This window comes from Acanthopagrus latus, chromosome 10 (genome assembly GCF_904848185.1).
Source record: "Acanthopagrus latus isolate v.2019 chromosome 10, fAcaLat1.1, whole genome shotgun sequence".
In the NCBI taxonomy this organism is placed as follows: domain Eukaryota; kingdom Metazoa; phylum Chordata; class Actinopteri; order Spariformes; family Sparidae; genus Acanthopagrus; species Acanthopagrus latus.
In genome coordinates this window covers 13,652,727-13,667,726 of record NC_051048.1, presented here as the reverse complement: position 1 = coordinate 13,667,726, position 15,000 = coordinate 13,652,727, and the positions used below count along the sequence as shown (strand labels likewise).

At 43.1% G+C, this 15,000-nt stretch overlaps 1 protein-coding gene across 32 annotated transcripts in view; it reads right to left on the bottom strand.

Moving 5' to 3' along the window:
* LOC119027657 overlaps positions 1 to 14,954 on the bottom strand; it is a 57,869-nt gene extending 42,915 nt beyond the window's left edge. For 14 of the 32 annotated variants that reach the window (XM_037113040.1, XM_037113045.1, XM_037113047.1 and 11 more), the window contains exons 1-11: positions 14,048 to 14,434; positions 12,611 to 12,976; positions 12,368 to 12,466; positions 12,149 to 12,212; positions 11,863 to 11,966; positions 11,499 to 11,771; positions 11,007 to 11,100; positions 10,820 to 10,887; positions 10,296 to 10,685; positions 10,045 to 10,173; positions 9,876 to 9,953 (exon numbers count right to left, since the gene is read on the bottom strand). In XM_037113040.1, the coding sequence (XP_036968935.1) occupies positions 9,876 to 9,953; positions 10,045 to 10,173; positions 10,296 to 10,685; positions 10,820 to 10,887; positions 11,007 to 11,100; positions 11,499 to 11,771; positions 11,863 to 11,966; positions 12,149 to 12,212; positions 12,368 to 12,466; positions 12,611 to 12,703 (1,392 nt within the window). In that variant the 5' untranslated portion in view covers positions 12,704 to 12,976; positions 14,048 to 14,434. Of the gene's footprint in view, positions 1 to 325; positions 625 to 710; positions 793 to 8,556; positions 8,622 to 9,011; positions 9,392 to 9,471; positions 9,536 to 9,632; positions 9,756 to 9,875; positions 9,954 to 10,044; positions 10,174 to 10,295; positions 10,686 to 10,819; positions 10,888 to 11,006; positions 11,101 to 11,498; positions 11,772 to 11,862; positions 11,967 to 12,148; positions 12,213 to 12,367; positions 12,467 to 12,610; positions 12,977 to 14,047; positions 14,437 to 14,760 lie in introns of those variants that run through there. The other 18 variants (XM_037113051.1, XM_037113053.1, XM_037113026.1 and 15 more) reach the window with 18 other exon arrangements.
* Positions 14,955 to 15,000: the final 46 nt, after the last annotated feature.

The window sequence follows — 15,000 nt, the reverse complement described above, 5'->3', positions numbered from 1 at the left end:
CAAGGAGGCCTTCTTCCTGGAGGTCTTCATCCTGAGTCTGAGAGTTGTTGTCTCTTCAGTGGAGAGTGAGACACGAATTAGTTCAAAATCATCGTGTGAACATTTGAAGAGAAAACAGTATTACTTCCCTTATTTTTGCTGCAGTCCTCTGGAGGGCTTCTTCCTGGATCACTTTTGTTAGATTTAAAGGACATTAATTAGTTACAGGTTCGAAAGACTGATGTAAACATTTTAAGTGAAAGTTGAGAATTAAAGGAAACATTACTTCCCTGATTGTTGCTGCAGTCCTCTGGAGGTCTTCTTCCTGTAGTCTGTATACATTTTGCCAGATTGAAAAGACATAAATTAGTTACAGGTTCAAAAGACTGATGGAAACATTTGAAGTGAAAGTTGAGAATTAAAGGAAACATTACTTCCCTTATTGTAGCTGCAGTCCTCTGGAGGTCTTCTTCTTGTCGTCTGTATAAATTTTGTCAGATTTAAAAGACATAAATTAGTTACAGGTTCAAAAGACTGATGTAAACATTTTAAGTGAAAGCTGAGAATTTAATGAAATATTACTTCCCTTATTTTCTTCTGGGTTGTTGTCTTTGCTGGAGAGAGGGTCCTTCTCACTGGATCATCCTAGAAAGACAAAGACATCATCGAGTTAAATCACTCAATGCAAGTCAATCACTTAAAAAACAAAAAACAAAAAGAGACATACTTACTTTGTTATGCACCTGGTTTGACATGCAGCTTGGTCTGCATCTCTCTGACACTCCTACACTACATTTGCTAAGATTAGCGTAGCTAATGTGGTGACAACAACCCAGCAGAAAAAAAGAAAAAAAAACACAATAAAAAAAAAAAAACAATTACATTACATGAATAATAAAAGAAAAACGCATGATTCATTAAACATACATCCTTAAATTACATAATTACATGATCAATTATGTAAGCTTAGCTTAGCCAATGTAATTCTTACATGAGCTTAGCTATTACATTGCAGCTTACATCATATCTTACACATGCCATTCTCATCTAAATAGATGAGAACATCATGAGTTAAGATTTTACAATGTCAATAAATACATGATAAATATATTAAAAAAATGTTTAAAGGCATTTACAAAATTATTAACTACAAAACATTTAACACACTGGCCCGGTCGCTCTCATCATCTCAAGAGATAATAAGAACATGAAAAAAGTTGCTGACCCCATTCTAAAATAAACAAATACATACATACATACACATTTACATTATACAATTAAACTATTTCCAGCCAAGACATGCCACTGCAACCACATACATATGAAAAACAATTACATAAGACTAAAACACACTAAAAGACTAAACAAGACCAAATAGTGAAATAAATGACAATCACTAGTGAGCAAATCTCCGAGTGCAAATGAAGCAAGCCCCCTGGTACCTGCCTAACTCCAAACTAAACCTAACTATCTTCTGAGACGTGCTGGGCTCGAGGCTTCTTTAAAGCAAAACTTCAGTAAACCTCAGCCAAATGACCAAGGCCCTGAAATGCTCGCCCCCACCAGAGAAACATGTCTCCACCCAGGATTGCCTCGAAAATAAAAAAGGCAAAATAACAAATAGTACACCGATGGAAGGACAGATTGCTCTGCCCAGCTGGCACACTCCCTAACTAACCAGGGAGATCAACCACAAACTGAAATCAGAAACACTCGGCTGCTATACTCACCTGGAGAGGACCACAGCTCCTGGTACACTGTAAAAACGTGGCACAACAGGTCTTGGACATAACAGCTGGAGATAAGTCATTACTCAGTCAAAATACAATAAACCGGACTGTGGTAACTGTAATATGTTTGGAGAACACCTGATTGAAGACATTTATCAGGATGTGAAATGTAAATGTGATCAATCAGTGTGTTCTTTTCGGTTGTCGAATTTGCTACTAATTGAGTGTAACCTCTGGACTGAAACAAATCTTTGATACTTTTTTTTCCCTTGGAAAGGTGGTCCTCATTAAAATCGCCACAAACAATGATGGGCTGGTGATTTAACATGTCCAATGAGTCCAAGAGGTTTTTCAAGTTTTGGAGAAAGATTCCCAGTTGAAAACTTGGCGGTTTGTACACAGTTGCTATTAGCACTTTGACTGGAGCCTCAATTTTAAGGACAACAAACTCCAAATCAGTGACCTGTTGCATGTACCTGCGAGGCTCTGCTTGCACAGTGTCTCTACAGTACATCGCAACTCCACCTCCCTCTTTTTTGGCCATGTTCACACAGCTGTTGTAAGACAGCTGTCTGCTACGTGTGAACATGGTGTACCCCTCCAATTGAAAAATTTCAGCTACAGAGGACCCTGACAAATGTGTCTCTGTAAGGCAAAGCACATCTGCTTGTTGGAGCTCGTGATGTGCTTTCAGGTCCACCATGTGACATGGCAGACCCTGCGTGTTGTGGTGGACAATTGTCAAAACCTTTGGCGTTTGTTGTATAGATTTCAAAAACGTTAACAATGGTCTACAGCTCTGGAAAGATGCATGAGGCATACTTTCCAGGGCTGTCTTGATCTTGGGGTCAGCATAAATTTTTTTCTCATCAAAGTCAAGGATGGTGAGACCTTGAAGCGAGGTTGTGCGGCTGAGCGCAACGTACGCCATACCAGGTTCAAAAACACGCTTCAGACACACAACCGCCGACGGCATGGTCATTCCTTGAACTTTGTGGGCCGTGCAAGCAAAAGCTAATTTCATGGGAAACTGCCGGCGAACAACCCCTTTCTTGTTACTTAGGTTCTCCTCAGATCTTTCGATGTACACGGAGTCATCTGAGGGACCCAAGATTTTTTTGCGGTATCTCTGTCCTGCTGTAGGATTGTCCAGCAGGAGTCCAATCATCTTCACGCCTTCCGGTTCTCTAATTACAATGTTAGAAATGGTTCCAAATGTACCGTTAACAAGGCCGTCTTCCACATCTAAATTTCGGATCAACATAACGCGTACTCCTTGAGCAGCCATTATGTTGTCGGGCAAATCTCGCTTGTGTCCTTTAATTTCCCCAGACACAAACGTCATGCAGCCAGTTCTGGGGTCTTTACGAAAATCACGAGCTGCAACGGCAATCGCATCCTTGTAGGAAGCAGTTACGATGTCGGCGTTGTGACGGTCTACTTCTTTGTTTGTGGCGTAGATGTGTAGACTCAGCGCTGGGCAATGCTGATTATCAGCCACTGCCTGTGTAAGCAAGAGCCTGTCTTCATCTAACAAAGAATCTTCCTTTTGCTTCACCCTGAGACGGTTCAAGAGTTCAGCAAAAGCTCGATCTTCTTTCTGTCGCATGATCTCTGTCAGGGTGACCATTTTGAAGTTATCCTTCCAGAGATCAAACTCAGTCTCCTCGTACACACACAGTGGCTTGGCTTTACCAAGGGGCGGCAGCTGATAAAAGTCACCTACAGCAAGGACAGACATGCCTCCAAATGGCTTCCGATTACCCCTGATCTGCTGAAATCGCCAATGCACGTAGGCAAATAGCTCTTTAGAGACCATGGATACCTCATCGATGATGAGAATCTCAGCGTTCGCCAGTGTTGCTCTGACTTCGTCGAGTGCATTCCCAAGACCTTGATAAGGTGGCTTCAAGGACCTTGGTAATTTGAGAATGGAGTGCAACGTGTTGCCTGATATGTTAAATGCTGCTGTACCTGTGAATGCGGTCAGCAGCACTGCGGGTTGGGACATGTCTGCGTGGTCCCGAAATCTCGGGAGCTCGCGCAGAATTCTCGTTGCCTCGTGGTGAATGCACTTAATCACATGCGATTTGCCACATCCAGCCCCTCCCGACAGGAAGTAATAAAATGGTTCTGGATTGTGGCCCCAGACTAGTTCAAAGCACCACTGTCGAACAGTGTAGAAAACGGAAGCCTGAGTTTCGTTCAGACTTTGGTACATTTTCCTAACAAAGTCTGGACTCAACTCTGGAGCATCTATTCTAGGCATAGAGCTCCCCTTATCCGTCTTAGTGCCGAATTCTGGGACATCTTCACCGTTTTGCTCCTGATCGCGAGGTTCACATTCAGCCAGGCACTCCAGCCGGTCAACTTCAACTTCCGGCGCAAAAGAGTTCCAAGCATTCACGAGAGGACCGCACACCTGAAGCTGTTGAAACGCAGCTTCCATGTTTTTTCCCTCATAACGTTTTTTGTTGTGCCTCACTATTTCCTCTACTCTCATACCCCACTTGTCGCTACACTTATAAAACTCTTCATAAGTGGGGTACGCTTCATCTCTCAGATCGGCGTCGGATCGATGTGGGAGATAAAGTTTGAGCAATCTTCTATAAAACTTCTCTGGAGTTTTTTCCTCAGAGAAGCGAGTAAATCTAATGATTGCTGGTTTTCCTACGGTTCTCTTTAGAATAAATCCTTCATCGTTCAACAATGGAAGGGCATTCGGGCTTTCCGTTTGCCGGCCGTAGACTACCCTGTAGTCTGACGCGAACTCGGCCAGGCACATACGTTCAAACTCTCGAGTGAGAGGTCTGTTGACGTATTTTTCAGGCAACCCCGACATCCATACATCCACTGATCCGGGTTCCATTCTTTCCAGTCTACTCATAGGGTGACTCATTTTCAGACCTTCCTCGTCAGTCTGAATAAACACCACGGATCGGGAGCACTTCTTGAGGCGTAAGCTGCAGGTACGGGCTACAGCCTCTTGAGCGCTGACCTCTCTGTGTTTAGAGTAGGCCTGCATAATTTGTTTCATTTCGTCGCGCTTGTTAACATCAGATGTCTTTACATCCTTGATGACGTTCTTAAGGAATTCCGTCATCTCGTGCTCCGGTTTCGCTACATATGACATCATGTACATGATGCAGCTGTAATCGTCTATGACGTACTGGATGTCCATGTTTGCGTTCCACGCTCTAAGCAAATCAGGATTGTAGGCATTAACCCAACAATCATTTGGATGGCGCCTCAGCATCACAACATGGGTGTTTGCCAGGCGCTGCGCGGCGGCAAAGTATTGCTCGTAAGTTAAGCTGCACTGGCAAAGCAAGTCTGTCAAACTGCTGAACGAAGCGCCTGGATCCATAAGCAGATCTCTAACTGGTTGGAGCGTTTGTTTAGCCAATTTTTGCATTTCTGCCAGGGTCCTTTTCTGCTCCTCTATTTGCGCTTCAAAGTCTGCATCATCTTGATCCTCTTTTTGGTAGCAATTAATAGTGGGGGGCCTGGTGATGAATGTTTTATCCATCGGTAGTTTTGGAAAGCCGAACCTGCAGGCTACATTTCCCTTCTTACAGGACTTTGAATGTTTCCTGCTGTGCACCTGAACCTCTGACACTATTTTGTGGAGTTCCGGATCTGTGTCAGGGTCGGGCATTTTGCAACTAATGTACCTATCTATAAATTCCATGACGTGACTATCGGGGTCCTCTTCAAATTTAGGTGAATCTTTTATCCAAATGAGCATGTGGATGTGCGGGCTTCCCCTGGCTTGGAACTCAACGCGATAAAAATAATCTTCCACTTCACCAATCGGCTGTGAAGGGGAGAGGATGAGATTCGTCATGAGAGCCTCTACTCTCTTTTCAAACATGCGCATTACTGTGATGGGGTTACTTCTCAGAATGTCACATTTTGATTTCCAATCCAAATCTGAAAACAGCCCCTGTTCACCTTGCTGAGCTTTGATGGCCTCTATGAACTCAGGCCATCTCATCTCAGCAGCGGAAAATGTGGCAAAAAATGTTGGTTTTCCAATTTGACGAACCATGGCGTGCACATCTTTAAGCGTTTTATTCCAATAGGCTGGAGTGCCTCTGAGAGGCTGCATGAACCTGGTTGCATCTTGGCTCATGATGAGCCGTTCTACCTCATCCTTGTCCTGGAGCATGACATTGTTAATCCTTCTGCCGTCTTTGGTTTTCGACTTTCCTTTGCGCATTTGTATAGACATACTATTTGTCGCGAGGTGAGTCTCTGTAACAAACTGCGCAAAGAAAAGATAACTCTGGTCACTTGCAAAACGCGTATCTGCAGCAAAGAGCCTAGAATTAAAGTAGAGGCTCGGGGACAGGGAGACGGTTCTAGCTTCATCTAATGTGTTCTCTCCTGTCGGAAATTGTACAGGAAAAGCCATGGCCTCTAACTTTGGTATGGTGAAAAAACCAACCGGTTTGTTGCCTTGCGCGGGTGCAACACTAAATACTCCGTCGCCATATGAAAGGATTTCCTGTGCAATGTCGGGGGGCTGCATGCAAGTGTCCAGGGAGAGGCCTGGTCTCAGCTCCTCCTGTTCTTCCTCATCTGCCTCTAACTGTCCCGGCTCGTTTTGACTTTTAAAAATTTCCTCTAAATCGACATCCCGATCTCCTTCTGGGATGCTGGGCTCCTCTTCTTGTCTGAGCTCCTCTTCCTGTCTGGGTTCCTCTTCTTCGATGGGCTGTTCTTCGAGCAGACAGTCAAAAGTTGCAGTCTCATCGATAAACACGTCTTTATATTCTGAATGTGTCTCTTTCAATTTCGCAAGGCCAGCTAGCACATTCTTCATATTAACGTTGTAAAAGTGCTGGTAACCTTTGTATTTGATGTGCCTTTTCAATTTCACTTGAAGCAGCTGCGCTTCTGCTCTGGGCCTTGGGAGACTGTTGACGGTCGCTTCCACCTCTGATGGAACGCACACAACAGCTCCGTGGACTGCTCTCTGTTGGCCTTTTGGCAGCGCAACAATTTTTGCAAATGGCAAGATTTTTGCTATCAGCTGCCTCTCAAGCACATTGAGTGCAGCCAATTCTGGGGGGATGGGCGCCAACTCCAAATTGTTTATGACTGCCATGGGTGGTATGCATCCTCTGCTAAGGTGGCTGTCGCAGGTGTAGCATATCCACTCATGCAGTCTCTCTTGTGGCACAGAGCAAGGGGTAGAGCAGTCACTGTCACAAAAGTGAACATAGTTTCCTGTCAAGCATGCTGCTGCGACTTTTGCGTGTTTACAATATTTTTGTCTTTTGCATTCTTTGACCTGATTAGGAAACATGGTTCTGTTACAAACGGTACAAATGTATGTGGGTCCATGTCTAATGGACTCACGAAAGGCAGCTATGGCTGCTTCCATCACCGGATCAATAAGGGGCTGGGGGCGGTGGGGCACAATTTGTCTGTATTTTCTCCTGATTCGAAGAGCTCTCTGCATCTTGTAAAATATGCTAAAGGCAGCATTTGTGGCCAATTTGGTTCCTCTCTGCTGGTTACAACGTTGATTAAAACGACGTCTAAATTCTGGATCACTGTGATATCTAAGATTGAAATCTTGCTTTTTCTTTTGGCTATAGCTTTGATCCGTGTTATACCTCTGAGACATGCCAAATTTTTGTCTGCTCCGAAACGCTGCATCTGACTGGTATCTATCTGTAATGTGTTTCTTTTGTCTGGTGCGGAACGTGGCATCTTCCTTGTATCTCTTTGTAATGTAAGTCTTCCGTTGTTGCCTGAAAGTAGCATCTTCCCTGTATCTTCGGATGACTTCTTCTTATCTTGAACATTGTCATAGTAACGTTTGAAGGACAGTAATCGCTGTTTCTGATGGAGATTGTCTTGGGCATATCTTCTCCTTTGTGCTTGGAGCTTTTTTCTCCGAAATTCTGGACAGCTGCTGTATTTTTTCCTTTCATATTGGGTGTTTTTCCTTTTTTCTTCTTCACCAGAGAGTAATGCGCTTTGGTTTTTGCTGGCTTTCCGCATCGCTCTTCGTCGCTGTTGCTTTGGCAATTTTGTGAAATGTTCTTTTGCTGGTGGTGCGGGAGCCGTCTTATGGACACGCTCTGCTGCTGGTGGTGCGGGAGCCGTCTTATGGACACGCTCTGCTGCTGGTGGTGCGGGAGCCGTCTTACGGACACGCTCTGCTGCTGGTGGTGCGGGAGCCGTCTTACGGACACGCTCTGCTGCTGGTGGGAGAGCTGTTCTGGATACACTGTGTGCCAGAGATGCCTGAGGGCATTCTCTAGAACCAATGGCTTCAAATGACACCGGAACAAACTCATAACTGGCAGAAGGTCCACGATTTGCAAAGAGTTTGTGCAGGTGGTCAGCCAAGTCACTGATTTCCGAGAAGGTCTTCATAATTGCAGTTCCATGGGGGTGAGGTAAGCCCATCACATTTCGTGAGTGTGAATCAAACACACCATACCTGCCTGATTGGTCACGGAAAACTGCAATACACTCTGGACTTACTATGATTAAAGCCAGATTAACTTCACCTGACAGACACTCTAACTGTGTGGCAAGGGGCAGATACCAAGCCTGGCTTCCACTGGCTTTCATAAGTCCACACCTGATTTCAGGCATGTGGACGTTGCACACATCTGTGTCAGTCAGGACTTGTTTGGGCAGTTCTTCCACAGCGAGATGGTCACTGCGGAATCTTTTTTCCCGGATAAGCTGTTGTTTTACACCTACATAAAGTGAATCTCCCTTTGCCAGCACTCTATCGAGGGCAGCAGTGTTGAACCGACAGCCCTCGTTCTGATAAGCCAAAAAAGTCAGGGACATGCAGGTACACTGGTGGTTCCTGGAGAACTTCCTGTACCTCATGTCACTCTGACTATGACTAGCCCTAATACTAGCACTAACTGGCACCTGAAATATAAGATAAATTATAATCATTATCATAAAGGACTACTTATTAGCATAACCGTAAGCATAGTAAGGCTGACAATCTTACACATTACTTGACTTGAACACATTAACACAGATTATTCCATTTTTCAAATTTAAATGTTTTGAGACCATCGTCAACCTTTGTCATCTTGACCAAAGTCTGAAGGAGGCTTTAAAGGACCTTTAAATCTCACACATCCCCAGTACTTGTGTCACACCTTTTACACGTGAAAACATTAATATTTAAATTTATATTACAATGGCAGTGTATTAAAACATATCACTTACACTTTCATCACTTACATCACCACACTTTCCCTTCAACAAACACTTTAAGCCCACAATAAACCCAAATGTAAATGTCCTTACCTCTTTGGAAGGGGAATGAGAGGTGGAGAGTCCATCATCGATGATCCAGGGCCAGCAGGTCGATGAAGGTGTCCAGGCAGTCTGTGATAAGTCATAACACCAGTTAATATTTGGACATGAGGCAACACAATGCAGCAAGTTGATACAAGTTTTCCAAATGTATTTCAATTACTCACTGACATTTGTGAACTGCAGAGAAAGATATGGGTATCAGAGATGTTAAATGAACCAGTTTAATGTAGTTACAGCTGATTTTACAATAAGCGTTCTGTGTGTGTCAGTTGTGGAGGTAATACCTTAGCTGGGCGAGGAGAGTGATAGGCTGCAGCTTTAATGGTCTGGGACAGTCCAGCCGGTGAAGGGGTCTTCAGCCTGGCCATCTGAAAACAAATATCAACAATTCAGTAAAATGAAGACTTTGATGACATTATGAACTTTATTCAATAGAAATAATCTTTACAGCAGGGGGTCGCCGGATCACCCAAACCACAGGACAACCTGACTGGAGGGGATCCAACCAGCTGCTGACACATGAGAACAAATATGTTAAACTTCACGCGTCTCAGTGAACACACTCTGTATTCTGAGTGAGATTGTGTCTTGTGTCAAAGAGTAACATACGTTGGTCACTGAAGTATGGGTGCGGGGGGGTGTTCCATCCGTGGTCCTGGACCGAGGAACCGGGCTGGAGGGGCCGTCGTCCTCCAGTCTCCGTGACAGCCTGGCTGGAGGGGATCCAACCTGCTGTTGACAGATGAGAACAAATATGTTAAATTCAGACAGAGTGGACAATGTCGTTATGTCTCCATGAAGACACCGTTTCAACTGTAAACACTGACTATGTGCATCAGTTGTGTAACATACGTTGTTCACAGGAGACTGGTGGTGGGGGGGGCGTCTCTCCGTGGTCCTATGACGCCTGGCTGCCACTGGGGAGGCCACCTGCACCGTCAAATAAAACATAGAACCAGTAACTGTAAGGAACAAGGAGAAACTTTATAATACAGCTGAGAAGCGATGTCTCACAATTTACCTTCTTGCGCGCTGGAGGAGATGGGACATCCACCACGTCAGACAGCTGAGAAGGAGACACTTCCTCCATAGCACAAAGGGTCGTGCTACTGAACCATCGTGGGTTCAGTGGAAGGAAGGACTCCTTCTCCTGTGGAAGACAAAACACCACAAAGATAAATGAATATTTGTTGGGTCAAATACACAAAGTTTAAATACTAACCAGTTAAAAAAAAAAAAAGAAGAAAAAAAAAAAAAAGGAAAATAACTCACCTGCTGCTGAGCCACGCTGGCCGGACCAGGAACCTGCGGCTGGGAAAGCACATCACATATTTGATTAAATAGGTGCTTTTTAGTTATGACTGTGAACCCGTGAACCAAAATGTACACAAACACATGTACAGACACATAATATAATAAATAAAAAAGAAAAACCCTACTAACCTTGCAGCTCTGACCAACGACCTTCCACTGGAAGGGGTCAGGAGACAGAGGAGCACGTACCTCTCCCTTCACAACCAGCTTAGGAGAAACCTTCCTAAGCGGCTGTGAAGGAGTAGGAGACACCGGGGGAGGTGGTGGTGGTGTCTCGAGGAACTGCTCCGTGGAGGCCCACAGCAGCTGGGTGAGGATCCCCATCCCCTCACGGTCGCTCAGGTGAACCTGCAGACATGACAATACAAATCCATTTACAGACAGTTCAACTTCAAAAGGTCGCTCATGTCGACTGTTTCATATCGACACACAAGAAATTATAGCAAATTAGACCTTTCCTATCACACAGATACTCTACTTACGCCGTCTCTGCTCCACAGATCCAAGCGCGTACGGGGGAAGTACTCCTCCGCAGAGAAGTACCTCAAACCTAAAAACATAAAAAAAGTCATTACAATATTCACACATGTATGAATAAGTTCATCACAGACATTTTTAAGCACATTTCTTTTACTTGTTTTAATTGACAAGATATTTTTTGTTACCTACCCATACGAGCTGTCACGCGATGGTACGCGTGGCGAAGGGCCCTCTGGTGCTCCTCATCCTCGTTCAGGCGGGGAGGGAAGTCCACCACAAAGACCTGTAGGAAACAAAATTTTAGAAAACACCAACTGACAGTTTCATTCAAAATCACACACACCATATTTAGTACACATTTTTGAAAGCTCATACAATTAATCTTATTAAAGTAGTTAATGTACTACTAGTGTTGTTTAACTACTAAGAATACAGGACAAGCGAGACATGAAATAAATGCTTACCTCCGGCCAGCGGCTCCTCACAGCAGTGAGGAATCGGGCGTAGTCAAAATTTTAGAAAACACCAACTGACAGTTTCATTCAAAATCACACACACACCATATTTAGTACACATTTTTGAAAGCTCATACAATTAATCTTATTAAAGTAGTCAATGTACTACTAGTGTTGTTTAACTACTAAGAATACAGGACAAGCAAGACATGAAATAAAAGCCTACCTTCGACCAGCGGCTCCTCACAGCGGTGAGGAATCGGGCGTAGTCGACGGCTGCCTCGTCGACGGTCCTGCTCGCGGTCAGGTTGTTGCTAGGAGCAAGAACACAAACAGCATCAGGGTCTTGACGAACCTTAGCATGTAGGACCTCAGTGCGCAGCTGAGCAGCATGGGCCCCAGGGGTCGACATGATACCAAAAGAAAACTTTCCTTCTGGCATCTTGGCGAAGTGGTCCACGATGGCCCGGAGATGGGAGTCCCCGACAATCAGAACAAACTGCAACAAAAAAGAAAATTTCATTAGCATGAAAATCATTAATCCCTCTCAAGATCAATTACTTCCTTCATAAACTGGACAATAATAGCACCTGCTTGCCAGGAGACTCCGGTGGGATGACCAACTTGTGGCTCCGTCCAGTGAGCTTCGAAGTTGGCCACGTCTTCACCCGATGGCGGTAACCGGTACCACGGCCTGTTTGGTAAAGTACAAAACAGATAAAAAGGTTAAACTGACAAAGGAAAGGCTACTAGGAAATATCAACAATCACTTGTTTATACCAGTAAAAAAAGTACAGGAAAACCTGTTTAAAAAGTTAAATATTGATGATGAATTAATTTATTGATCATTTAGGGATAAAACAAGTAGATACTTACGTGCACGAACTTGCACATCCTCCGGGCTCCAGAAAGGCTTGGCTGGGGGTGAAGATCCAACTGCCTGATGACAGATTAAAGACAAAAAAAAAATAAATTAACAATAATCATAACAACAAGCATAAGATAAAGACATACAAGTTAAAACAAAATATAAAACATGTCTCATTGTGTGTGTGTGTGTGTGTGTGTGTGTGTGTGAGAGAGGTAGGAACATACGTTGCCGACTGGAGCTCGGGAGCAGGGGGGGTGGGTCTCCCTGGTCCTCTTGGTCCTTGACCCTCTGGAAGGCTCCTCTCCAGCCGGGGGGGACACCGTCTGAAGAAACATAAACATCAAAAGACATGGCAGACATTCAGAACTCAGCAGTCAAGGAGAAAGCAATAGATGTAACATTTCTACAGCCATTTTCATGCAGACAGTTGTCACTGCAACACAGAGGCTTATCTACTGTGTAAGTACCTCCGGGGGGGTGGGGGAAGACCTCAGCTCTTCCAGGTTGAGCTTCCTCCAGCGCTGCTTCAACACCACAGACCGCCTCGACTTCCTTGGCATCCTGCTGACAGAAGTTCAAGACAAAAGAAACAACAAGAGAAATACTTGTCAAACTGACCTAAACCTAAACCACCTAATGTAAACTAAACTAATCTAAGACAAACTAATATAATCTTATATATAGAATGAAATTTGAAAAAAAAGATGAAGATGTGGTGATTGTGTGTGTAGGTGATGTGGTGATACTGCTCTGTGAAGGATGAGGGCAATGGATGAAGGATGATGGTCACTCTCAGCTGTCAGCGGTCACTCTCAGTGCAAGAACCCTTTAATCTTATCAAAGACAATAGGCAATAAAAAGATAAATGTCACTCAAATTTTACGAGTCAGTGTTAGCAACAAGTTAATATCATAACAGACACAAGTTAAACATCTGTACTTGTCATAATTTGTGTTTTTGGGCACAGTATTTTTTTTAAATAATTCTATTATAATTTATAATTACTATAAATGATAATTAAAATACTATGTCAATTTTATAGTACACAGTATCAAATCATTTATTCCTAAGAACAAAGAATTACTATGACATGATAAATGTAAACACACAAGATAACAATAACTTCATCAAATGTACAGGATTTTATCAACATCTGAATGCACATTTATTACCAAAAGCAAAAATAGTCATGTATGAAAATGCTTCCTTTTCTATTTAATCAAGGTAGATTGTAAAAGTGTATGGTACATCTAAAGTATGATATTTATCTAACTACATAGAAAGGCATTTAATCACATCTTATCACAAACAGGAGAAATGTGTTTTTCAGTAGACAGAAGGAGTATTAAATACTAGTCACAATCTACACAATTAGATATGAAATAGAGCTCTTAGCTTGTGTGAATATTCTTGTATGAAAGCAGAAAAAACAAAAACAAAAAAATCCCAAAATAATGAGTGTAATATCTCCAACTACAAATCTGACCCGTGTTAAGGATCTAGACATGACAGTACAGTTCGCACCCGGAGAGAAAATTGGCTACCGTTCGCGCCGTGAGAGAACAAAAGGCGAAGGTTCGCGCAGTTAGCATCTAGCTAATGGCTATCCTTCGCGCTGCGAGAGAACAAAGACAAGGTTCGCGCAGTTAGCATCTGGCGCGGCCTAACCTTTTAGCTCAGTGATCTTTATATATATATATATATATATATATATATATATATATATATATATATATATATATATATATATATATATATATATATATATATATATATATATATATATATATATATATATATATATATATATATATATAAACAGATCGATCTTATGTAGAAACACATCGACCATAAACAATGAATCTTCCCAAAATAACGAGATAGTAATGTTTAGATTCAATTACCTCACTTTTGTTAAAGGTGTACGGATGTTAGCACAGTTAGCTTTTCGCTCCGGTTAATGTTTCTTTATAGACAAAGCAAAGTCACCGCTGTTGGCTTAGATCGCGGCCTAATGTTTTAGATACCAGAGCCGAGGAGCGCCATTAACTCGTCTTAATATTGTTGTATTGAAACAGACTGACGGAGCGCCGTTACTGTTACCGAGACAGACATATTATATACTTATGGACCGCTATAGCTTTGCTAACCGCTGTTGGCCTGGAGCTACGGGGCTCCAGGTAGCGGAGCTAAAAGCTAATGGAGGTCCGTTAGCTGTTAGCTATGTGTGCACTTGACACTCCGCTGTTGGCCCGGAGCTACTGGGCTCCGGGTAGCGGAGCTAACAGCTAACGTTAGCCATCTGTGCACTTGACACTCCACTAACGGAGCTCCGTCAGTCTGTTTCAATACAACAATATTAGGACGAGCTAACGGCGCTACTCGGCTCCGGTATATGAAACATTAGGCCGCGCTCGAAGCCAACAGCGGTGACTTTGAGCCAAGTACCTCCGGATTAATATTGCTGAAACAGACCGATCATTAACAATTACATTCATTTTTTTCCCGAAATCATGAGTTATCGTGATCATGAGAGCGATAGTAATGTCTAGCTTCAACAAAATTCATTTTTATTAACGATTTCAATATGCTAATATCAGACATAACAGGTACTTACCTACGATGAGGTCAAAGGGTATCGAGCAGAGCCGGATCAGTGGTTTTATATCAAGGCCAAAAATAATGCACACACAACTGTCCAATCAGAGTTCTCCTGTGTTGTCTGTCATCTGTATCCGAGGTGATTTGTCCAATGAGATGGCTGATAATCTGTGCACTTGATACAGACTCCGGACGACCATACTTTGCTGCATCTATTATTTATATATATTCTTATGAATGTATTAGAATATAATAC